The 25,777-nt window shown below is 49.3% G+C and overlaps 1 protein-coding gene across 2 annotated transcripts in view; it reads right to left on the reverse strand.

Moving 5' to 3' along the window:
• The window catches only part of LOC140395085 (inactive tyrosine-protein kinase PEAK1), a 139,311-nt gene that overhangs the window by 31,154 nt on the left and 82,380 nt on the right, over positions 1-25,777 (reverse strand). For both annotated transcript variants that reach the window (XM_072482469.1, XM_072482468.1), the window contains exon 2: positions 20,188-20,348. In XM_072482469.1, the coding sequence (XP_072338570.1) occupies positions 20,188-20,348 (161 nt within the window). The remainder of the gene's footprint in view (positions 1-20,187; positions 20,349-25,777) is intronic.

Here is a 25,777-nt window from a genome sequence, read left to right on the forward strand (position 1 = left end):
GGAGATGTTGGAGGATGTTGGAGCATGTATGGGCTCAGCCCATGGCTCCGCCCCTTTGAAGGAGTATAAGAATAGCTGGCCTGTGGGACTGTCCTCAGTATGTACCAGTCGCAGGCAGGCAAAGTTGATAGTTCATTAAAACCACTGTTTTACTCCAACACGAGTCCTTGAGTGAATTGATGGTCGCATCAGTAGATTTATAGGGCTGAATTTTGTCATGGGCTATGGGACACTTACATTGGACCAAATGGGAGTCTCGAGCCCCTACTTGGCCGCCTCCAGATTCACCATCCAATTAAGGACAGATGGTAAGGATTCCAGCTTCATTGGTCCTCTAGATGACCACACTGAGGCTGTTTCCATGAAGCTAGCAGCCTCCCCATGCGACAGGAGTGCCGTCTCAAAGCCTGCCAGTGAAGTGTAAAATTCAGGCCATCGAATTTATTCAATAATCATACAAATTGAACAGGCTCACAACATTCTAGTCGAAGACCTTTCTCCCTGTTTTGTCATGAAAATGGATCTAATCCCCGAATTGCGCACGAACATATTGAACTTTTCAATAAGACATTGTTTCAAAAATCGACAAACAAGCCAAAGTTGGCTGAGGATATAAATTCTCAAAATGTAAATTCAGTGACTGTATGAACTGCTCCTGTGTGGTTTTACTAAGACATGAAGGATAATGGAATGTCACACTCTTTTTCAGTGAGGGACATATCAAAGGAAGAAGCAATTGACTGTAATCTCCTGTGGAGATAATGGAAGCAGGATTCACATCCTGTATGTTTTGTCCCAGACCTGTTTGTGGGTTTTCCCCTTCCAGGAATACACAGGGGACTGGGGTAAAAAGCTGAAAACCTGTTCAGTGTGACACAGAAATAAGGAACGACAGCAGAGTCACCCCTGTTACTCTGGCAGGTAAAACAAAAACCCTGTCCTCTCTCTGGTTGCTGGAAGTAGAGAATGCCAGAAAAGCAGTGGAAAAGAAACCAGGACAACTCTTCTCAGCTAAACTGCAGAACCCTGAAATTGCGAAACCGACAATTCAACTGCTGAGGCCAGCACTAGTGGAATCACAAATCTAAAATGGATGCAAAACGTCACCATCTATTCCTCATGGACAAGTCAAAGACTGATTCTTGTAATTTTTAAACTTTTATTTTGACTCACTTCTTGGGCAGGATTCTCCCCTACTCGGCGGGGCGGGGGATGGAGTGGCGGGAACCACTCCGGCGTTGGGCCTCCCCAAAGGTGCGGATTTCTCTGCACCTTTAGGGGCCAAGCCCTCACCTTGAGGGGCTAGGCCCGCACCGGAGTGGTTGGCGCGCCGCCGGCCGGTGGGAAAGGCCTTTGGCGCCACACCAGCCGGGGCCGAAAGGACTTTGCCGGGCGGCGGAAGTCCGCGCATGCGTGTCAGCGTCAGCGGCTGCTCACGTCATCCCCGCGCATGCGCAGGGGGTGGTGTCTCTTACGCGCGGCCATGGTGAAAGCTGCGCCCGAGGCGGAGGGAAAAGAGTGCCCCCACGGCACAGGCCCGCCCGCGGATCAGTGGGCCCGGATCGCGGGCCAGGCCACTGTGGTGCACCCCCCGGGACCAGATAACCCAGCCCCTCCCCAGGACTCGGAAGCCAGCCCGCGCACCGCCTAGTCCCGCCGGTAAGAGAGGTGGTTTGATTCTCGCCGGCGGGACAGGCATTGCAGCAACGGGGACTTCGGCCCATCGCGGGCCGGAGAATCGTCGGGGGGGGGGCCCGCCGACCGGCGCGGCGCGATTCCCGCCCCCGCCAAATATCCGGTGCCGGAGAATTCGGCAACTGGTGGGCGCGGGATTCATGCCAGCCCCCGCCGATTCTCCGACCCGGTGGGGGGTCGGAGAATCCCGCCCCTTATTTCTAATCTGTGTACTTATGTTGCAATTTATTATTATTTCTCTTGCCTTTTAATAATTAATAAACTAATTCTTTCTTTAACTCAAAAGAGTCTGGTTACATTTGTTCCTTTGAAAACATAAATGCTTTTGAACTGGGAAAAGGGATCCGCAAGGGACGATCGTTTCTAAATTAATCTTGTTGCAACCGACGAGGGGATTGAATAAAGGAAGATAGCCAGTTCATTCCTCCTCACCCTTGGGCATAACGGTTTGGGGGTATGCCGGCTGGCATTTAACTAATTGGGGCTTATACCAAGATAGTTAAATGCCAGGTGGCATTTGGGACACATTTGGTGACCTTGCCCAGAGATTGGTTGTAACAGCTTTCAGCTTTTCCACCAATAAAGTGATCTCATTCCCTAGTAACAATTGATGGACCATATGCGGCCTCTTGTCAGTAATGTGCATCTGTGGATGAGCAGAACGCAGTGATACGAGCCTATCAGCAATGCCATTTAGGAAGACTTTGTGAGGCCAAAAGATTCTCATTTAAAAACATGAACGAAAACACGAGCAGACATTTTTAAGGGAGTGGAGTGTGGTGGAGCTGGACTCTTCTCTGCCGTTGTGTCCAGTGACAGACCCTGTCTTAATTCATCCGAATCGGGTCAGTTACAAATTCTGGGTCGATGTGTGCATCAGCAAAGAAGGTGCTGCCCCATTCAGAAGGTGGCATCACACTGCTCTGGAAGGAGGCAGCTGGAACAGACCAAAAAGGTGGTGAGAAACAAAATACTTATAAGCACTTTGGCCCTGCCGTCCATTGTCACTTCATTAGGAATCGATACCCTAGAAATGGTCCCAGATTTTTGTTTTAACAGAAGTAGACCTATGAAACACACTCCACTTTCTTAATCACAATGTTTAGCTTAAGGTGCAAGAAGAGAAACCTGGTGGGTCTGGGTGCCATCCAAGTTGAGATTTCTTCCTGTTTTGATTAGTGTAGCAGTTCTGCCCTTGCATCCAGTGGAAATTCTACCCGATAGTCCACACAGGGGCAGACTGATTTAGGTGAAGGACAAGACTGAGGATTGACATCTTCAACAAGCCTGTCTGATCAAGTCCAGCCACTCGGTTGCACAAATTTGGGAGTCCTTAAGTCTTGGCTTCACCTATCCTTAAGCTCCCCGAGTTTGGGTGAAAGGGGTATATCCTGAAGGAAATGATGTTCAACCCAAATTGGTTAACCAAAAGCTGTAATTTGTATTTTTCTCAAGAGATTACCGTTAGCTTCTTATATACAGTGACGGCTTTCTGCCGGTGTCAAACGTCTGTCTGATCTAAACCAAGCACCGCCAAAACCATTCCATTTTAAGGCTTATAAAGAGAACCTTTACTTACCAGTAATATGAAGGCTTCACATTACTGATAAATTCATACCATGATTATTGAAAATACACGAGAAAATGCCTGTCTCAAATTTCGTTTTACTTGCCATGTTTCAAAAAACACTTGTGAGTGACAGTAAATTCTTTGAAACAGATCAATATCTCTAAATTTCCAATGTCACAAGATGAAAAATAACTTAGTGCATTATTATCTGATCAAAAAAAGCTGACTTAAACATTCAAAAAATGTTTTAAAATGTTTTCGTTTAAAACTGTCCAAGTAAAACACGAAGAATTTTAATGTGACTAATTGCATAGCAATTACAATAGTAGGTTTCATAATTTAACTATTTCAGTAAGACGAGTAAAAGAGTGAGAGGTTTCACTCGTGATGAGTTTGTAATGTTTTTCCTCATTATAGATTTGAAGTAGCAAATCTGTATCCAAACTGTTTTCTGGTGAATGTTTAGTTTCATCAAGACAAGTGTTAAAGACAAGGACACTGTCATTCAAGGAGTGCAGTCAGTATCAAGAGGAGTCAGAGAAATATAGCACAACCAGCTATACAATGAGGCTCTGCCCACTTTGCCATTACAGCATGTCCCAGTGTAAAGCTCAGAAAGAGAATTAAAAACTATATTAGTGACAATCACACTCCCCACGAGCTACCTTCCTGAACGAGATTGCCACAATTTTGTGACGTGTGGCCACTTCTGTCAGGAGCTTCCGCAAATTCATTTCACAAAAATATTTGTGGCATGCAGAAGCCAACTGACCTTTATTTCCTTCTAAACCACAGGTCCAATTCCAATTCTTTTCCCTGAACCTAGTGGCACAGTAAGGCAGACTTTTGTCTAGACCTAACCCTAACCATAGATTGTAAATCGCTAATCTGTCGCCAGGGACGTAGAGGGAGGGAAGGATCTCCATGTCCTGAAATGAAGATATCACGTGGTGACAGGCATTTGTGAACATCTGTGTGCCTAAAGAAGTAGGTCATTGTGTAGGTATGTGAAAGTAGCTGCTTCTTCATGGCTATTATATTGACCATCTTACATCAACACCATCGCAATTGTGATATATTTATATTCCTGATTGTTGGCAACAGAATTGGGGATGTGTACTGCATAGAACCAGAGAAAAGTTACAGCACAGAAGGAGGCCATTCAGCCCATCTTGTCCATGCAAGCCCGAGGACACCCAGGTGCACTTTCTAATCCCACCTTCCTGCACCCGGTCCATAGCCCTGCAATTTACAGCACTTAAGCTACAGATCCAGGTACATTTTATAAGAGTTTAGGGTCTCTGCCTCCACCACCAACTCGGGCAGTGAATTCCAGACACCCACTACCCTCTGCATAAAAAGTTCTTCCTCACGTCCCCTCTACAGCTTCTGCCACTTATCTTGAATCTATGTCCCCTGAACATAGAATTCTCCACCAGGGGAAGAAATTTTATCCGGTCCACTCTATCTCTTCCCCTCATAATCTTGTACACCTCAATTAAGTCACTCCTCAGCCTTCTTTGTTCCAAGGCAAATAACCCCAACCTATCTAATCTTTCCTCATAGCTTCACTTTTCTAGCCCTGGCAACATTCTTGTAAACCACCTCTGCCCTCGCTCCAGAGCAACTATGTCCTTCCTGTAATGTGGCCAGAGAACTGCACACAATACTCCAGTTGTGGCCTCACCAGTGTTTTATACAATTCCAACATTATATTCTTACTTTTATATTCTGTACCTCTGCCAGTGAAAAAGAGCATTCTATATGCTTTCTTAACAACCTTGTCTACTTGAACTGCTGCCTTTAGGGATCTGTGTACTTGTATGCCAAAATGTCTCACTTCATCTACCCCTCTCAGTATATTCCCATTTATTGTGTGCTCCCTATAACTGTTTGACCTCCCTAAATGCATGACCTCACACTTCTCTGTGTTAAATTCCATCTGCCACTTTATCGCCCACTCCACAAATCCAGCTAAAGCATTCTGGAGATTGTAGCTATCCTCTACAATCTCCACGACTCGGTAAATCTTTGCGTCGTTTGCAAATTTCCCAATTGTGCTCCCCACGTCACGTCCAAATTGTTAATATATAACACAAACAGTAAGGGTCCCAACACTGAGCCCTGTGAACACCACTTGAAACAACTTTCCAATTGTACGGGAAGCCAGCGACCATTACCCTCTGTTTCCTGTTACTAAGCCAACTTTTTATCCAGTTCGTCACATTACCCTGTATCCCATGGGCTTTCACTTTCTTGACCAATCTGCCATGTGCGTTTTTTCAGACACCTTGCTAAGGTCCATGTACATCCACTGCACTACCTTCATCAACTCTTCTTGTCACTTCCTCAAAGAATTCGATCAAATTTGTGAGGAAGACCTTCCTTTAACAAATCCATGCTGACTATCCCTGTCTAGTCCATGCCTTTCTATATGACAGCTAATCTAATCTCTCAGGATTGATTCTAGTAATTTTCCCATTACTGACGTAAGACTAACGGGCCTATAATTGTTTGGCATTTCCTTCAATCCCTTTCTAAACAATGGGACCACGTTTGCATTTCTCCAGTCCACCGGTAAATCCCCTGTATCTACTGAGGATTGGAAAATCATCCTCAGAGCATCTGCTATCTCCCCCTCTACCTCCTTCAGTAGCCTCGGAAACAATCCATCTGGCCCTGGCGACTTATCAACTTTCAAGGATTTCAATCCTTCGAGTACTTCCTCTCTCTTTATGCTTATCCCATCCAATATCTCACAGTGTTCCTCCTGGACTACTATATCAGCATCATCCATTTCCTTTGTAAACACGGAGGTAAAATATTCATTTAAAAACCTTCCTACAGCCTCTGCATCTGCACACAAGTTCCCTTCTTCATCTCTTTTTTAAAATATCAATTTAGAGTACCCAATTATTTTTATTTGTCCAATTAATGGGCAATTTTTGCATAGCCAATCCACCTACCCTGCTCATCTTTGGGTTGTGGGGGTGAGACCCACATAGACACTCCACATGACAGTGATCCGGGGCCAGGATCGAACCTGGGTCCTTGGCACCATGAGGCAGCAGTGCTAACCACTGGGCTGCCGTTCAATCCTTCTTCATCTCTGGTAGGTCCCACTATTTCCTTGACTAACCGTTTACCATTAATATATTGGTAAAACATTTTGGGGTTTTCTTTAACTTCACTTGCTAATCTTTCTTCATGCGCTCTCTTTGATTTCCTTATTTCCTTTTTGACTTCGTCCCTGCACTTCCTATATTCGTCTTGGCTATCTGCAGTGCTTAGTCCTTTGTGCCTATCATCTGCTTTCTTTTTCTGTTTGATCTTCCCCTGTATTCCTCTAGACAACAGGGGGGGGGGGGGGGAGGGGTTAGATTTGGCAGTACCACTCTTGTTTTTGGGGGGGCATGTCTACTTTGCACCTTTAGGATCTCTCCTTTTAGTGCTCCCTACTGGTTTTCCACTGAATTATCCTCTAGCAATGCTGGCCAGTCCACCTCAGCCAAGTTCCTTCTCATTTCTGCAAAATTTGCTTTCCCCCAGTTTTTTACTCCTGCTTTAGCTCTGTCCTTTTCCATGGTGAAACTGAATCCAACAAAATTGTGCTCACTATCCCCACCAATCTAGGGCGGGATTCTCCCCTACCCGGAGGGGCAGGGGGTTCCGGCATAATGGAATGGCGGGAACCACTCTGGTGTCGGGCCGCCCCAAAGGTGAGGAAGTTTCCGCACCTTTAGGGGCCAAGCCCTCACCTTGAGGGACTAGGCCCGCGCCGGAGTGGTTTGCGCTCCACCGGCTGGCGGGAAAGGCCTTTTGCGTCATGCCAGCCGGGACCGAAAGGTCTACGCCAGGCAACGCAGGCCGGCACATGCTCGGGAGCGTCAGCGGCTGCTGACGTCATCCCCGCGCATGCGCAGTGGAGGGGGTCTCTTCCGCCTCTGCCATAGTGAAGACCATGGTGAAGGCGTAAGAAAAATAGTGCCCCCACGGCACAGGCCCGCCCGCGGATCGGTGGGCCCTGATCGCAGGCCAGGCCACCGTGGGGGCACCCCCCAGGGCCAGATCGCCCCGCGCCCCCCCCCCCCAGGACCCCGGAGTCTGCCCGCGCCGCCTTGTCCCGCCATTCAAAAGGTGGTTTAATCCACGCCGGCGGGACAGGCATTCCAGCAGCTGGACTTTGGCCCATCGCGGGCCAGAGAATCGGCGGGGGTGGGCCCGCCAACCGGCGCGGTGCGATTCCCGCCCCCGCCGACCGGCGCGGCGCGATTCCCGCCCCCACCGAATCTCTGGTGGCGGAGACTTTGGGACACGGCAGGGGCGGGATTCACACCAGCCCCCAGCGATTTTCCGACCTGGCGTGGGGTCGGAGAATCCCGCCCATGGTCAGCAACTGTCACTTCACCCACTTGCCCTTCATTGTTCCCCAAGACTAGGGCGAGAATTGCATCTCCTCTCACTAGGCTTGCCACTAATTGGTTAAAAACATTTTCCAGAACACACTGCAAGAATTATTCTCCCTCAGCTCCTCTTTTATTGTTTGAATCCCAGTTTCTATTGGGATAGTTAAAGGGCTGGATTCTTCGGCCGTGCCTGCCGTAAGATCGCCATGGACGGGACACGGACCACGTCAAGGTGCATTGACCTCGGACAAGAATTTCCGGTTGCTGGGCGGGGGAAGCTGAAGAATCCCGCCCAAAGTCTCCTATTATTATTGCCCTTTTGTTCGTACAGGCAGAAATTTGCCGACATATTTGATTTATCTCCCTTTCACTATTTGGGGGTCTGTGGTATATTCGCAGTAGTGTTACTGCCCCTTTTCTATTTCTACGTTCAATCCATAAAGCCTTGTTTGTTGATCCATTAAGTACATCATCCCTTCTCACAACTGGAATTGATCCTTTAACCATTAGTGCAATCCCCCCTCCTTTTTCATCTACCACTCTATCCTACCTGAATACTTTGTATCGTGGGATACTGAGCTGCGATTATTGCCCTTCCTTTAGCCAATTTTCCATTATAGCAACGACACCCTGTTGCCATGTATATGTGCCCTTAACTCGACTACCTTGTTTGTAATACGCCTTGCATTGAAGTATAAACAATTCAACCCCACCATTTCCCCTAGCTGGACACTTTTTGAACTTTGCTTCTCCTGTAATTCCAGGTCTGTCACGATATTGTCTCCCTCACTAGCTAATGTTCTACCTCCATTTTCCTGATCTGATTTTGACCTATCTGATCCTACTCCTGGGATCCCATCCCCTGCCACACTATTTTAAATGCATCTTCCAACATTTCATCCACTCAATACTTGCTAAACCCATACTTATTTTTGCAGTTTTGGGACAGGAATCATTCCCCTGTTCTCCAAGCTTCTCAAAAAATGCATCTGGGATTAGGCACTAACCTCCCTGGCAGGGACAACAACAAGGAGACATCAAGAAATAAGAGCAGGAGTAGACTGTAGGGTGTGCTGAGCCTTCCTTTGCCATTCAATACAGATATGGGTGACCTTGGGTTTCAAATCCACTGCCCTGCCCACTCCCCACACGCAACATAAACTTACTCAGCCAGTCTAAATCTAATGGCACACTTGGTGAGACAGGGTCATGCACTAACATTTGAAAGCAGTCAGAAATGTCTGAGATGAAGTAAAAAAACAGTCTTTTGTGGACGAAAGGCTGATGCTGTACAATTACACCATGTATCAAATGGCAACATGAACAGGAATCTATTGCTTAAATTGCAAGCAGTTTCTTCACTTTCCCTGCTTTGTGCAATACCGCAGACAGATGTTACTGCTCAGAATGGAATAAACATTAAGGGATGGACTTACCAAGCAACCCGCCGCGTGTTTTTTGGCGGCGGAGGAAGCCCGCCAGTGGGATTTTCTGGTCCTGCCATTGTCAACAGGATTTCCCGTTGAATGCACCCCTCGCCGCCGGGAAACCCGAGGTGGGGGGTGCACCATCGGTGGGACCGGAATATCACGCTGGCGTGAACAGCCGGTAATTCCGCCCCAAAGAAATGCAGTGGAAGCAACAAAAAGCTAAAAGGGCAGAAAAATAAAGATAAATTGCATGTGAAAAATTATAGAGTTTATTAGGTCGAATGCGACTTGAAAAATGTTGGAAAAATAAAAAGCAATACATTTTGGAAGAGGCAAATTTGCAAATAAAATTAAAGCTTGTTCAAAGAGGCAGGTGCTTCCTCCCACAGGTCCCGAAAGACGCGCTGTTAGGTAATTTGGACATTCGAAATTCTCCCTCCGTGTACCCGAACAGGCGACCAGGGGATTTTCACAGTCACCTCATTGTAGTGTTAATATACGCTTACTTGTGACTATAAAGATTATTTAAAGAGGAGAGAGAGGTGAAGGGATGAAAGTATTTAGGGAAGGAATTCCAAAGTTTGGGGTCTAAGCATCTGAAGACACCAATAGTAAAGGAAGTGGGTCCACAATAGGCCAGACGCAAAATACATTAAGGTGATGAGGGATGGGCTTTGACAGTATCGCATACATTACGAAAGCAAACATAAAATTGACATCAGGAATTAAGCTTTTTTAAAGAGGAAATGTGCAAAGCTGTAAGATGGGCAATATCATGGTTATGGAGAAGCAGCGCCTTTCATACACCTACATACCTTCTCCTTTATCACACACATGTTCATGAGTGACTGTAACCTCGTGAAATCTTTATTTTCCCTCCCTTCCCTCACTGTGGGTGTACTTCCACGGTATGGACTGCAGCAGTTCAGGAAGGCGGCTCACCCCCCACCTTCTCAAGGGCAGTTAGGGATGGGCAATAAATGCTGGCCTAGCCAGCGATGTCTACATTCTGTGAAAGAATATTTTAAAAACTTGAAATCGCATGGTTGGTGACATTCTCTCTCTCATTGGCAAACTTGTTTTGCATCAAAACCCCGAAAATGGCTGCTTGGTTATGACAAAGTCCAGGTGGAGGGGTGAATTGATGGCGGCACGCTGTCACAGTGGTTAGCACTGCTGCCTCCCAGTTCCAAGGCCCCGGGTTCAATTCCGACGTCGGGTGGCTGCCTTTGTGGGGGTTTGCACTTTCTCCCCGTGTCTGCGTGGGTTTCCTCCGGGTGCTCCCGTTTCCTCCCACAGCCCAAAGATGTCCTGGTTAGGTGGATTGGCCATGCTAAATGGTCCCATAGTGTCCAAAAGGTTAGGTGGGGTTACGGGAATAGGGTGGAGGTGTGTGCTTAAGCAGGGTGCTCGTTCCTCGATAGGCTAAATGGCCTCATTCTGCACTGTAAATTCTATGAAAAAAGAACTTTGTTTAGCATTAAAATGGAAATAATGGAAATAAAAGTCTGTTGGCTCTGCAGGCCACAAGTATTTTTTGCAAAATGAACTTGAGGAAGTTCCTAACAGAAGTGGACACACGGCACAAGGCTGTGGTAAGCTCGTTCAGAAAGGTCAGTCGTGGGCAATGTAAATGTCACTCGAATATAGTTTTAACTCTCTTTCTGCAGAGCAGGTGGTCCGTACCGCTTCCTGCTCTTCTCCAACGCACAAGCTTCATACATTACAACAGCAGGGAATACTCAGCAGCATATGAACAGGCCAGGTCAATGTTCGGTCAAACTGAGCTACCTGCCGCTGTCTATTGACAGCTGCCACTGAGTCCAGGTTAACATTGATTTCAGGCTTTGCTGCATAAAAATAAAATTCAACAAGTGACAATTTGATAACTAAACAACTCGCATTTATGTACCCGTCGTTCCTTTCACATCTTCCTGGAGCCTCAAAACACTTTACATTCAATTAATCCATTTTAGTTCAACCTTTTAGTTCAACATTTCAGAAAGTTTTTGGGATATGAAATGCTCGACTTGAACAAGGTGATGGAAGCCGATTCCATATATAATTTGGACGGATATTTCTGGATAAGGAACTTTCAGGGTTATGGCAAAAATAGGGATGTGGGACGAAGCACAACTGCTCTTTCAGAGAAACAGCACGGGCACAACAAAATGGCCGCCTCTGTGCTGCAAGTTTATGTGATTCTCTGACTAAGGTACCTTTGAACAGCGCTCTTGCAATGTACGCACAGCACTCTGTGGTGAACGTATTATGGCAACCATTCACCACTGTATTGCATTGTACTATGTTGTTGCCCTTGTGGATTCCACCTATGGACCATTGTATTGTATTACTCCGCTTGTATCATGTTGGTGCCCTTGTGGGCTCCGCCCCTGGCTCCGCCCCCGTGAGGGGAGGTATATAGATCAGCTGCCCTGTAGGCGGCTCTCAGTGCAGAGCAGTCGCAGGCAGGCACTGTTCTAGTTGATTAAAGCCCCTGTTCATTTCAACTCTCTGTCTCATGTGAATTGATGGTCGCATCAATTTAATCAACTACAACATCGTGATGGGATCAGCCCTCAAACCTGACCGACTGGAACTCGACCCACAGGCCGTGGAAGCCAAAGGGATTTTTTCGCATTGGCTCCGATGTTACGAGGCCTACCTCACCGCCTCCTCCTCGCCTTCCATCTCCAACGATCAGAAGCTGTGCCTCCTCCATGCCCGGGTGAGCCATCGAATCTCCGTGCAGATCGAGGAAGCGCCCACATACGCAGGCGCGCTCGCAATCCTGAAGCGGCAATACGTGAGGCTGGTGAACAAAGTGTTTGTGCTGCAACTCCTCACCACTCGCCGCCAATGCCCTGGGGAATCGTTGGAGGAGTACCTACGCGACCTGAAAGTCCTCGTGCGAAGTTGCATCTCTAAGGCCGTCACGGCCTCGCAACACATGGGACTCGCCATCCGAGACGCCGACGTGGCTGGAGTCCGGTCCAACTACATCAGACAGCGCCTGCTCGAGAAGGGCGCCCTCGAACTAGAAGAGACGGTAAAACTAGCCACCTCACTAGAAGTAACGTTTCAGGGTCTCAACGCATTCACTCCCCTCCGACCACGCGACCCTCTCGTGGACACCCGACCAGAGAATACCCCAGGTCTGTGCCGTGCGGCTGCCCGCCCAATCCGGGGGGCTGCTCTGCTACTATTGCAGCCAGAACCAGCACCCCGGGCAGCGTTGCCCGGCTCGGAACGCGAACTGTAGTGACTGCGGCAAGAAAGGACATTTTGCCAAAGCTTGCCTGGCCAGGTCCAAGTCTTCCAAATCACAGGCCCGACTCTCAGACTCACAGGCCCACAGACCCCGCAACATGGCTGTGTGTCTGCCGGCTCCGCCCCCTTCGGACACGTCACCCGTCTCCATAAGACCATAAGACATAGGAGCGGAAGTAAGGCCATTCGGCCCATCGAGTCCACTCCGCCATTCAATCATGGCTGATTTCAACTCCATTTACCCGCTCTCTCTCCATAGCCCTTAATTCCTCGAGTTGCTGGGCGGTTTGGAGAAACTTCTGAAGGTTGGCGTCGTGGTCCGTGTTGTCTCGTGTTGTCCGTGGGGGCAGCCATGTTCAACTCTACATAACACGTGCGACTCACAGGGGCCGCCATCTTGGCCGCCATCTTCAACACCGCCCGACACGTGCGACCGATGGGGGCAGCCACCCTGGACTACCCCACCACCTCTGACCACACCGGCTACCCGCAACTCAGCGTGGTCATCCTCGACCAGTCATGCCCAAAGCGCCTCAGGAACTCCATGATGACCATCCGGGTCAATGGGCACGAAACGCCCTGCCTGTTTGACTCCGGGAGCACGGAGAGCTTCATACACCCAAACACGGTAAGGCACTGTTCTCCCCAAATCTCCCCCCCATTTCAAACAATCTCCCTCGCTTCCGGTTCGCACTCAGTGCAGATCTGGGGGTACACTGTCGTGAACCTCGCGATACAGGGCGTCGAATACGCAAACTTAAACTGTATGTACTCCCCGATCTCTGCTCTCTTCTGTTGGGACTGGACTTCCAGTGCTACCTCAGGAGCCTGACCCTAAAGTTCGGTGGGCCCCTACCCCCCTCACCGTTTGTAGCCTAGCGACCCTGAAGGCCGATAACGCTATTCGCGAATCTCACCGGCGACTGTAAACCCGCCGCCACCAGGAGCAGGCGGTACAGTATCCAGGACAGGACTTTTATCAAGTCTGAGGTCCAACCTCTTGCGGGAAGGGATCATCGAGGCCAGTAACAGCCCCTGGAGAGCTCAGGTGGTGGTCGTCAGGACCGGGGATAAGAACCGTGTGGTTGTAGATTACAGCCAAACCATAAACCGATATACGCACCTCGATGCGTACCCCCTCCCCCCGGATAGCGGACATGGTGAATCAGATCGCACACTACCGGGTGTTCTCCACAATAGATCTGAAGTCCACATACCACCAGCTCCCAATCCGCCCGGAGGACCGCCACTACACGGCCTTTGAGGCAGACGGCCGCCTCTTCCACTTCCTCCGGGTCCCCTTCGGCGTCACCAACGGGGTCTTGGTCTTCCAAAGAATGATGGACCAAATGGTGGACCAGTACGGGCTGCGGGCCACATTTCCGTACCTGGACAACGTCTCCAGCTGCGGCCACGACCAGCAGGACCACGACGCCAACCTTCAGAAGTTTCTCCATACCGCCCAAGCCCTCAACCTCACTTATAACAAGGAGAAATGCGTTTTCCGCACAACCAGACTAGCCATCCTCGGCTATGTCGTGCAAAACGGAGTCCTGGGGCCCGATCCCGACCATATGTGCCCCCTCCTGCAAGTCCTCCTTCCCCACTGCCCCAAGGCCCTGAAAAGATGCCTCGGGTTCTTTTCCTGTTATGCCCAGTGGGTCCCCAACTATGCGGACAAAGCCCGCCCACTGATCAAAGCCACCATCTTCCCACTGGCGGCTGAGGCCCGCCAGGCCTTCAGCCGCATCAAGGCAGATATTACCAAAGCCACGATGCGCGCAGTGGACAAATCCGTCCCCTTCCAGGTGGAGAGCGACGAGTCAGAGGTCACCCTCGCCGTTACCCTTAATCAGGCAGGCAGGCCCGTAGCCTTTTTCTCCCGTACCCTCAACGCCTCCGAGATTCAACACTCCTCAGTCGAAAAAGAAGCTCAACCCATCGTGGAAGCTGTACGGCACTGGAGGCACTACCTCGCTGGTAGGAGGTTTACCCTCGTCACCGACCAATGGTCGGTAGCCTTCATGTTCGACAATACACAGCGGGGCAAGGTCAAGAACGATAAAATCTTGAGGTGGAGGATCAAACTCTCCACCTATAATTACGATATAGTGCATCGTCCTGGGAAGCTCAATGAGCCCCCAGATGCCCTGTCCAGCGGCACATGCGCCAGCGCACAAGATGACCGACTCTGGGCCATCCACAATGACCTCTGCCACCCGGGGGTAACCCGGCTTTTCCACTACATCAAGGCCCGCAAACTGCCCTACTCCACCGAGGAGGTCAGGGCCATGACCAGGGACTGCCAAATCTGCGCGGAGTGTAAGCCGCACTTCTATCGACCGGATAAGGCCCACCTGGTGAAGGCATCCCGGCCCTTTGAGCGCCTCAGTATTGACTTCAAAGGGCCCTCCCCTCTACCAACCGCAACGCGTATTTTCTCAGCATCGTTGACAAGCACTTCCGCTTCCCCTTTGCAACCCCTTGCCCCGACATGACCGCGGCCACTGTCATTAAGTCCCTACATAGTATCGTCACCTTGTTCGGCTTCCCCACTTACGTCCACAGTGACCGGGGCTCCTCGTTTATGAGCGACGAACTGCGTCAGTACCTGCTCGGTAAGGGCATCGCCTCGAGCAGGACTACCAGTTACAACCCCCGGGGACACGGGCAGGTGGAGAGAGAGAACGCGACGGTATGGAAGGCTGTCCTCCTGGCCCTACGGTCTAGGAACCACCCAGTTTCCCACTGGCAGGAGGTCCTCCCCGACGTGCTCCACTCCATTAGGTCACTTCTTTGCACAGCCACGAACGAGACCCCTCATGACCGCCTATATTTTTTCCCTAAGAAATCCACCTCCGGGGTCTCACTTCCAGCCTGGCTGAAGACACCGGGGCCCGTACTCCTCCGGAAACCCGTGAGGAGCCATAGGTCCGACCCCCTGGTCGAGAGGGTCCAGCTCCTTCATGCCAATCCCCAGTATGCATACGTGGCGCACCCCGACGGCCGACAAGATACTGTCTCCCTCCGGGACCTGGCACCCGCAGGATATCCTACGACCATCCCCTACCACCATCAACCTACACCAAACAGCGCCCCCGCCACTACATGGCTTCCACACCCCCTCCTATACCCCCTTCTATACTCCCTCCCCGGCCTACAGGGATGAAGCTCCAGAAGACACACTCCCAGAGTCCATACCCGTGCCCACATCGACGAGCTCAACACCCATGCCCGCACCGACGAGTTCGACACTCGTGCCTGCTGCGAAACCAGTGCTCAGGCGATCACAGCACACGATCAGGGCGCTAGACAGACTCAACCTGTGAGCCCTTCACCCCCGCTGGACTTCAATTTTTTAACAGGGGGTGAATGTGGTGAACGTATTATGGCAACCATTCACCACTGTATTGCATTGTACTATGTTGTTGCCCTTGTGGGCTCCACCTATGGACCATTGTATTGTATTACACCGTTTGTATCATGTTGGTGCCCTTGTGGGCTCCGCCTCTTGAGGGGAGGTACATAAAGCAGCTGCCCGGTAGGCGGCTCTCATTGCAGAGCAGTCGCAGGCAGGCACTGTTCTAGTTGATTAAAGCCACTGTTCACTTCAACTCTGTCTCGTGTGAATTGATGGTTGCATCACACTCTACTACAAACAGCAATGGGATAAATGTCCAGACAATAAGTGGGATTTAACCAAATGGGAACAAAGTCCCAGAGCGAGCATGTTTAGCCGCGTGTTTCTCGGTGCTCACAGCACCGAGAAGCACATTGCTATAAAACGGCACCCGTGTTAGATCGGGGGCCTCGGCAGGGAACGCAGTACCGAGGCCGCACATAGTCCTGTTTTGCGCACTGAGGATCTCTGCTCGCCGGAACTCCTCAGTGAAGCGAAAGGTGGGGACGCCATTTTTAAATGGCATACTTATCTTTGGAGTCCCCGAAGTGACCTACAAGCCCCCCCCCAAGCCCCGACGCACTTTGGGAGGGACCCCAAGCCCCCCACGCCGCATCCCCCCAACACCCATGCAGGGCACCCCCAGCCCAATCAAAAAGCGCTCACCCAAGGTCTCCAAGATAAAGGGGATAGATCCCAATGCCTCGAGTACCACGGGAAACTGCACATTAAAGTGAGACTAGTGGCTGGATTTAACTAAAAGGGAACAAAGTCCCATAAGCGAGCGCATTTAGCCAAGTGTTTCCCAGAGCTCGCAGCACCAAGAAACGCAATGCTACAAAACAGCGCCTGGGTTAGAGAGGGGGCCTCAGCGGGGAACAGGAGACCGAGGCCACACATAGCCCCGTTTTGTGCACTGAGGACCTCTGCTTGCCAGACCTCCTCAGTGTAGCGAGAGATCGGGATGCCAGATCACGTTAGATTTCACGAGGCACTGTAGCCGGGTAGATCGTGGGAGTGGGGTCTCCTGGCTTCTATTGACCACACTGCTCCGCGGCACGCTGCTGTGCGGGCCCAGTGTGGCTGTTCAATCACGCTCAATCACTTTAAGTGATGATGGTTGGGTGGGAAAAACATTGGCCACAACATGGGAATGAATTCACCTGCTCTTCTACAAATGTCCTCAGGGGTGGTATGGTGGCACAGTGGTTAGCACTACTGTCTCACAGCTTCAGGGTCCAGGGTTCAATTCTGGCCTCGGGTGACTGTGTGGAGTTTGCACTATCTCCCAGTGTCTGTGCGGGTTTCCTCCGGGTGCTCCGGTTTCCTCTCACAGTCCAAAGATGTGCAGGTTAGGTGGATTGGCCATGATCAATTGCCCCTTAGTGGTCAGGTGGAGTTACTGGGTTACGGGGATGGGATGGAGGCAAAGGGCTTAAGTAGGGTGCTCTTTCCAAGGGCCGGTGCAGACTCGATGGACCAAATGACTTCCTTCTGCACTGTAAATTGTATGAAATAGTGCCATGGGATACTTTTATACCAATCTAAGAGGGCAGACAGGATAGTTTAACGTAGCATCTGTTGATGCCATCTCTGGCAGTATACTGCTCCCTCGGCAACATGTCAAGAGTGTCAACCTAGAGCCTCTGTGGAGGAAACTTGAACCCACAATCTTCTGAGGCAGATGTAGAGATACACATCCTCAAACACAAATTCTGTTCTGCATATAAAATAATCTCCACACTCAATATGATAAGAAGGAAAAACATTTAAAAGGTCAATATATCCATGGCATAAATGGCTTAAATTAAGTGGATGCACATCATTGTGTCCTTATTACAAGGTACAATTTGAATAAAACAGGACACCATTTTTTTTCATGTCCTCCTTTCTACTAGCAAGATAAAACATTAGCAAGCACATTTTCCTGTGATTGGTGGCTGTGTTCAAGAAATAAAAATGACCGGGTGAACTTGCTAGCAGAGCTACAAGAACAGAGATTAATATGAATGGTTGTCTTATAAGGCCTAAAAATTAGATTGCGTCCTAATTGGGGCCTGTGGCCTGTGGCCTGTGTAGCGGGTGTGGTAACACGCTCAATGAGACTGGTAGCAGGACTGTGGCACATTGGTTTGCCAGTCCCATTAGGCCCCACTGAGGAACTGCGAACGTCACTGATGGACCCAGTGGCACCCCATGAAGAGGATTAATCTGCCATGTATTGTGACTCTAGGAGGAGGAGGGTTGTTTAGAGAGGGGGGTGGGGGTGGTGGTGGTGGTGGTTGGGGGGGCTGGGGGGAGGTGAGTCTTCCCTGGCTGCAAGCATAATTTTAATTATGTTATTCTCTAAGTCTGAATAAAGGTTGTAGACTTCCAGTTAGCACAAATACTTTATTCAATGGGTTTGTTCTGTTTCCAGAGCTTAACTAGATATAATACAGTCAAGAGGTATGACCATTGAAGCTAAGGTAAACTGCCTATGCTGAGCTGTCTCTGTCTGCTGCTGCTCACTAGCCCTGTGCTTCTGAAAGAGGCGGATCCTCCCTTGGGCTGGACCCTTTATACCCGTCTCTGATGCTGCCCTCTAGTGACATTGTGGCTGTTACATCTGTCTGTAGTCCCTGGTGTATGTGCAGATGTATGTACAGATGTACAGATCACTGCATTAATGAAGAGTCAAGAGGAACATTTTGCTCCCATTGGCATCACGTTAATGTAATTCAAGAAGTTGAAACTTCAGCGATCTCCGGTTTGGCTGATGTAGGCCTGAAAATGCTGAGTACAGTGTGCACAAGCAGCCTGATCAATTGACAGGCGGCCAACGTCCCACATTTCATTATTTCATTATGCCTGCTGGGTCCTTCACCGTATCGCCCTGAGACAAAGCCTTGTTGAAATTATCACAAAATAATTGCTTTTCTCCAGCCTTATTGCTCACAGCCACTTGTCTGAAGTGTCAGGGTTTTCTCAACCCCAAAAGGTTGACCTGGGGCCTGCCCATTAAAGCCCCATGCCAAGGTGACATGCTATTGATAGATAAAGTTGATCTGACTTCCACCACGCCATCAATTAATAAGAATTAAATGGAGCACTAATTAACAAATAGTTAATTAGGAATACAAAACAATTCATTGGATGGAACAGTAAATGTTAAGCCGTGAAGGTGGGTCTGCGGAAAAATGATTATATCTCAACCATTGCATAATTATCATCAAACTGAAGAAACTCATGAGCTACTTTTTTGGGGCGCCATGATCCCTGACCCCTGGGTAAAAAGTTGGTAGAGAACCCACTCGGGGGAAGAACAACCGCTCTGCGGTAACTTAATGGCCGATTGGTCATTAGCAGGTTGAAGGCGGGAATTTAGTCCCTTAGAGATAGTCCCAGTTACAGACCGGGAGCTCCCGATATACTGGTAGCCCCAACGGGAGTGTGGTGACCACTGTTGTACTGTATTCGGGCAACATATCAACCATGATCGAATGGCGGAGCAGACTCGATGGACCGAATGGCCTAATTCTGCTCCTACATATTATGGTCTTAATGAGGAGTCGAGCTGCAGTGCATCAAAATGTTGTAGACGGTTTGGGGGCTCGGAGAGTGTGGGGTAACGATTGGACAGGTAGGGTTTTAAATGCCATGACCAGAGCGCAAAGGGGTGGGGGAAAGCTCTTACACATTGAGGGATCCTCCAATGATCCCAGAGGACCAGTGAAGACGGGGCCGTGCCCAGCTGCCTCCACGCCCATGCAGGATAACGTGCCGGGCTGGCAGCTTGGTATAGGCCTCTCCAGTTACCGATTTAATACTGTTGGCGGTGTGCATCAATTGCCCCCTTGTTGGCCTCAATTGACACTGTTACCGGGCGGATTACTCGATGCCATCCCAGTCACTGCTATGATTGGGGGTGGGGGAGGGGTGGGCAGGGGGGCAGGGTGTGTGGGCAGGTGGAGGGTAGCCACTCGCTACCCTCCATGTGCCCCCCTCCCACGCCTTCAAATCCATTGGCGGGGGAGCGTAAAATCATTATGGTTCTCAGTTTAATTCAGTATAGCAGACAACATAGGAAAACTATCTTAATTAGGTGAACGGTAATTTGTTTTCTATTTATTAACTATTTCTAATTAGTTACTGTCCACTTGATAATGTGCACAGGAGCTGGTATGGAAAAGTAATGGTGAAATATTGTTTACTTCAATATTCTATCTGATAACCTGCACTCTTACGTCAAATATTGAAAAAGTGCATCATTAAAGTAGGGAACAATTAAATACTGAAGTTTACTAAATTGAAAAGCACATTTCAGCTACCGTTCATCTTTCTCCTACTGCAGCTTATTATCCAGCTCTGTATTGATGCTAAAAGTATAGAATGCGGTGCACAGGGCTTCTATTTTTAATTACAGGCAAAACTTACCCAAATTGACATAGGTCCTGTTGTCTGAGTCTATGCTACTGCTGGATTCTTCTGAGTTGAATATTGCCGAGTCTTCTGAAGTTGAGGATAGCTGTTGCGAGCAGCTACTGCTTGAGTCCACTTCAGAGATGCTTCCACTCATCCCGACTGCAAACCTTTGCCTGGGTGACAAAATAAGGCAGGAGTGTTTTTTTTTTCTTCTCTCTATCGTTACAACTGACCAGACTTTCTTAAATCAGGAAGTTCTGATGCAAGCTACCTTGCGAGATGCAATAGGCATGTACCAATGAATTGTTCAATGACACGAGTGGCCACTGCTAAGCAATTAAGTGTTCCGCTTTCTACATTAACGCGAAAACAAACCAGTCGCACAAAAGGAACAATTGATGCATTTCTTCTCATGATCAAATATGGCTTTTCGTAGGCAAACATATGTGAAGAGACAAATAAATATATAGCACAACCTAATCTTCTTGTGCAGCGGAAATACAATTTTTTTCTGTTAAACCACAATACCACAGAAGTAACTGAGCTCCCAGTTTAAACCTAGCGACATTAGAGAATCCTTGACGTGCTCATAGGTTTCTATCCTTACAGTTGTATTTGCTGTTCACTTTGGGAGGTTTATTTCACTTGCTGGCCTTTCTAGGATCCACACTTTAAGCAGACTTTGAACCTTAACAGGCTGCATTTGCGCATGACTAAAATGGTTAAAAATATATACGCTCTGCGCTTATGTTCTCCAACATCATCCTGGTTGTGCATGGAATTTAGATGTACTTTACTATCAGTGAAATTGTGAAACATCTCCAGATCAGGTACAGTCATGTCAGGAAGGAAACAAGCTTCCCCTGGTAATAAAAGTAATGAGATATGTCATGATATGCAGACAGGCAGCTAATGAACACAGAGAACAGGACATAACCAATGAGCAGGCAGGACACTCAGAGGTGGTATCTCACTATAAAAGGCACGCGGCACCCACACTCCACCTCTTTCCACTGATGAACATCTACAGAGTGAGTCAGGGTGTATGTACAGTATCACACATCCAGCACATGGCTAAGAGCTAGTCTGGTTCAGTCAGACAGAGTAACCACACTTAGGTTAGCAGAGAGTCAAACTCATAGAGAACTGTGCTAACTGTGCTACTGGTTCAATAAATCAGATTGAACTAACTTCAAGCTCTGGAGTATCTTTTGATTAAAGCTGCATCCAGTTGCAGCCTGTGTTATCCCAGAGTACACAACACGACATGCTACCAGTAGACTGCTTAATCTAGGCGGTTTACCTCAGTCTGTTCCGTGACGACCAGCGAATGTATCCCGGCACCATGGAGTAGATTCAGGCTCCTCACTAGCTCAGGACCTCCGGCAATCCCAGTGCCAACTAGCGGACATTCAAGCAAAGGTTTCTGCAGTACATCGAAGCTTCAGACCTCGTGGGTGCATCTGATGAAAGGAAGATCGAGTTTCTCCTCTTGACAGCGGGTGATCAAGCCATTGAACTCTTCAACTCTTTTCACTTCACCGAAGGCCAGGACAAGACAATGTTTCAGACCATCCTGGACAAGTTTGACAGTCACTGTGAAGTGGACACCAATGAAATCTTCGAGCGCTACATATTCAAACAGCGTCTACAAGGTAAAGATGAATCTTTCAACTCCTTCTTAACTAACTCCTGCTAGCGCAGTCCTGCAACTTTGGTGATATTGCTGATTCCATGATCAGAGACCAAATCGTTTTTGGAGTTCACTCTGAGACTCTGAGAGAGCAGCTACTGAAAATCAAGCATATGGCCCTGCCAGTCGCGATTGAAACATGCACAGTACATGAGCACGCCAAAAATCGCTATGCCCAGTACAAATCGGCAGAAAATGAGAAACTTGCCTCCCACGAGGCAGAGAGTGTGCAGGCCATCTCCCGGATGCAGCGCCTCAGCATTGTTGAAAGCAGCCTATTTGCGCGCTTTTCCCAGGGCCCCACGCATGCGCGATGCGAACGGGATAACAAAGCGGCCGACACCCGCATTGCGCATGTGCGACAACGCGCCGACGTCATGACGTGTTCGAACTGCGGCAACGCCCACTTAAAGAAGCACTGCCCTGCAAGAGGCAGGCGATATTTAAACTGCGGGAAGCCTGGACACTATGCAGCCTTGTGCAGGTCTGCACCACCAGTCAGGGGCCAGCTCCCAATTCCGATGACGGCGCATTCAGAGTGCGCAACAACGATTACAGGATTCTGATCCTGGCAGCACAACAGATCCAGAGGAAGAATGCCTGGACTCCGCCTACTGTGTGGGCATCATTACCAAATGTGAATATGCCACATCCAACTCATCAGAAATTCAATCCATCCTCGCTGTGGATTTTGCGGATTAATGGCGTGCGGTGATGCAGGTCAACCACTGCTCCATCCAGTTTAAGCTGGACACAGGTGCTTCTGCCAACCTCCTCTCACAGGCAGATTTCAAACGCATCAAGAAGACCCCCAAGGTCCTTCCAGCACGCAGGCTCCTGGACTACAACGGAAATGCCAGCACGGCACTGGGATGCTGCCATCTACTCGTCTCCTACCGGAGCACCCATGCACGGTTATGTTTTGAAATTGTCAAGCCAGACAGGGCATCCCTACTTGGCGCGCAGGCCTGCAAGCAGCTGAACCTCGTGCAGCGGGTTTACACAACAACATCCTCCAATGTGGATCTTCAGGCCGGCATTGACGACATCCTCGCTCAGTATCCAGACGTGTTCGACGGGATGCGCACGCTGCCATATCGATACAAGATTCTGCTACGACCTGATGCCAAGCCAGTGGTCCACGCACCATGCTGGGTCCCGGCTCCGCTGAGGGAGAGCCTGAAGGCACAGCTCAAGGATCTTCAGCAACAGGGCATCATTTCCAAGGTGACCGAACCGACTGACTGGGTCAGCTCGATGGTATGTGTTAGAAAGCCCTCGGGAGACCTGCGCATCTGCATTGATCCCAAGGATCTCAATAAGAATATAATGCGTGAACACTACCCCATCCCGAAGCGGGAGGAACTCACCAGTGAGATGGCACAAGCACGTTTTTGCACCAAATTAGATGCGTCACATGGATTTTGGCAAATCCAGCTGGATGAGTCCAGCAGAAGGCTCTGCACCTTCAACACACCGTTTGGCAGATACTGCTATAATTGCATGCCATTTGGCATTATCTCGGCCTCGGAGATCTTCCATCGCATCATGGAGCAGATGATGGAGGGTATTGAAGGGGTTTGTGTGTACGTGGACGACATCATCATATAGTCCACGATCCCTGATGGGCATGTTTCCCGTCTACAGCAGGTATTCCGCCGTTTCCATGCCAATGGCCTGAAGCTGAACAGGTTCAAATGTTGCTTTGGCACGTCGACACTCAAGTTCCTAGGTGACCAGATCTCTCAGCAGGGCGTGCGCCCGGACACAGACAAGGTCAAGACCATCGAAGTCATGAAGGTCCCTGAAGACAAGAAGGCGGTGTTGCGCTTCCTGGGCATGGTCAATTTTCTGGGCACGTTCATCCCAAACCTGGCCTCATACACCATGGCCCTACGAAACCTGGTTAAAAGTCCACTGCCTTTGAGTGGAAGGCAGCACATCAGGCAGAGTGGTTGGAGCTGAAAGCCAAGCTCACCACTGCACCCGTCTTGGCATTTTTCGACCCAGACAGGGAGACGAAGATCTCAACAGATGCGAGCCAGGATGGCATTGGTGCGGTGCTGCTTCAACGCGATGACTCTTCATCCTGGGCACCGGTAGCTTACGCATCGAGGGCCATGACGCCCACCAAAACAAGGTGTGCGCAAATAGAGAAGGAATGCCTGGGTCTTCTCACTGGCATTCTCAAGTTTCACGACTATGACTACGGCCTGCCGACATTCACTGTCGAGACGAATCATAGGCCTCTGGTCCACATTATCCATAAGAACCTGAACGACATGACGCCTCGGTTGCAGCGCATCCTCCTCAAACTCAGAAGGTACGACTTTGACTTAGTGTACACACCTGGCAAGGAGCTCATCATCACTGATGCAATGTCCCGCTCCATCCCATTGCCTAGTGAACCGCTGGAAATCATCTGGCAGATTGAATCACAGGTGCAGCTGTGTGCTAGCACTCTCCCGGCGTCTGATGAGAAGGTGGTTCGTATTGCGAGGAGACAGCCAAAGACCCCCTCTTGCAGCGTGTCATGTACCACCTTGCCAATGGCTGGCAGAAAGGGCAGTGCCCTCAATTTTACAATGTAAAGGACGACCTGACGGTGATTGATGGTATCCTCCTCAAGCTGGACTGGATTGTCATTCCACTCAGTCTCCAGAGCTTGGTGCTCCGCCAAAACCATGAGGGACACCTGGGCATCGAGAAGTGCAGACGCAGAGCCAGGCAGGCTGTCTACTGGCCCGGTATTAGCCAGGACATCTCGAACATGGTCCTCAACTGTGCAACCTGTCAACGCTTCCAGCCAGCGCAGAGCAAGGAGACGCTCCAGCAGCATGAAATCGAGACCTCCCCATGGTCCAAGGATGGCATCGACCTCTTTTGTGTGAATGGTCGTGTCTATGTGTTGATTATTGACTATTTCTCGAATTACCCTGCAGTCGTGAAGCTCTCAGACCTCACATCTCGGACCGTCATCAAGGCCTGTAAGGAGACGTTCTCCAGGCATGGTTTCCCACTCACTTTCAGTTCTTTGAGAAGGTGACCAAACAGGTGGATGAGGGTAAAGCAGTTGATGTGGTGTACATGGATTTCAGTAAAGCATTTGATAAGGTTCCCCACGGTAGGCTACTGCAGAAAATATGGAGGCTTGGGATTAAGGGTGATTTAGCAGTTTGGATCAGAAATTGGCTAGCTGAAAGAAGACAAAGGGTGGTGGTTGATGGGAAATGTTCAGACTGGAATCCAGTTACTAGTGGTGTACCACAAGGATCTGTTTTGGGGCCACTGCTGTTTGTCATTTTTATAAATGACCTGGAGGAGGGCGTAGAAGGATGGGTGAGTAAGTTTGCAGATGACACTAAAGTCGGTGGAGTTGTGGACAGTGCGGAAGGATGTTACAAGTTACAGAGGGACATAGATAAGCTGCAGCGCTGGGCTGAGAGGTGGCAAATGGAGTTTAATGCAGAAAAGTGTGAGGTGATTCATTTTGGAAGGAATAACAGAGTACTGGGCTAATGGTAAGATTCTTGGCAGTGTGAATGGGCAGAGAGACCTCGGTGCCCATGTACATAGATCCCTGAAAGTTGCCACCCAGGTTGCGAGGGTTGTTAAGAAGGCGTACGGTGTGTTAGCTTTTATTGGTAGAGGGATTGAGTTTTGGAGCCATGAGGTCATGTTGCAGCTGTACAAAAATGCGGCCGCATTTGGAGCATTGCGTGCAATTCTGGTCGCCGCATTATAGGAAGGCTGTGGAAGCATTGGAAAGGGTGCAGAGGAGATTTACCAGAATGTTGGCTGGTATGGAGGGAAGATCTTATGAGGAAAGGCTGAGGGACTTGAGGCTGTTTTCGTTAGAGCGAAGAAGGTTAAGAGGTGACTTAATTGAGGCATACAAGATGATCAGAG

Source organism: Scyliorhinus torazame, chromosome 18 (genome assembly GCF_047496885.1).
Source record: "Scyliorhinus torazame isolate Kashiwa2021f chromosome 18, sScyTor2.1, whole genome shotgun sequence".
In the NCBI taxonomy this organism is placed as follows: Eukaryota; Metazoa; Chordata; class Chondrichthyes; order Carcharhiniformes; family Scyliorhinidae; genus Scyliorhinus; species Scyliorhinus torazame.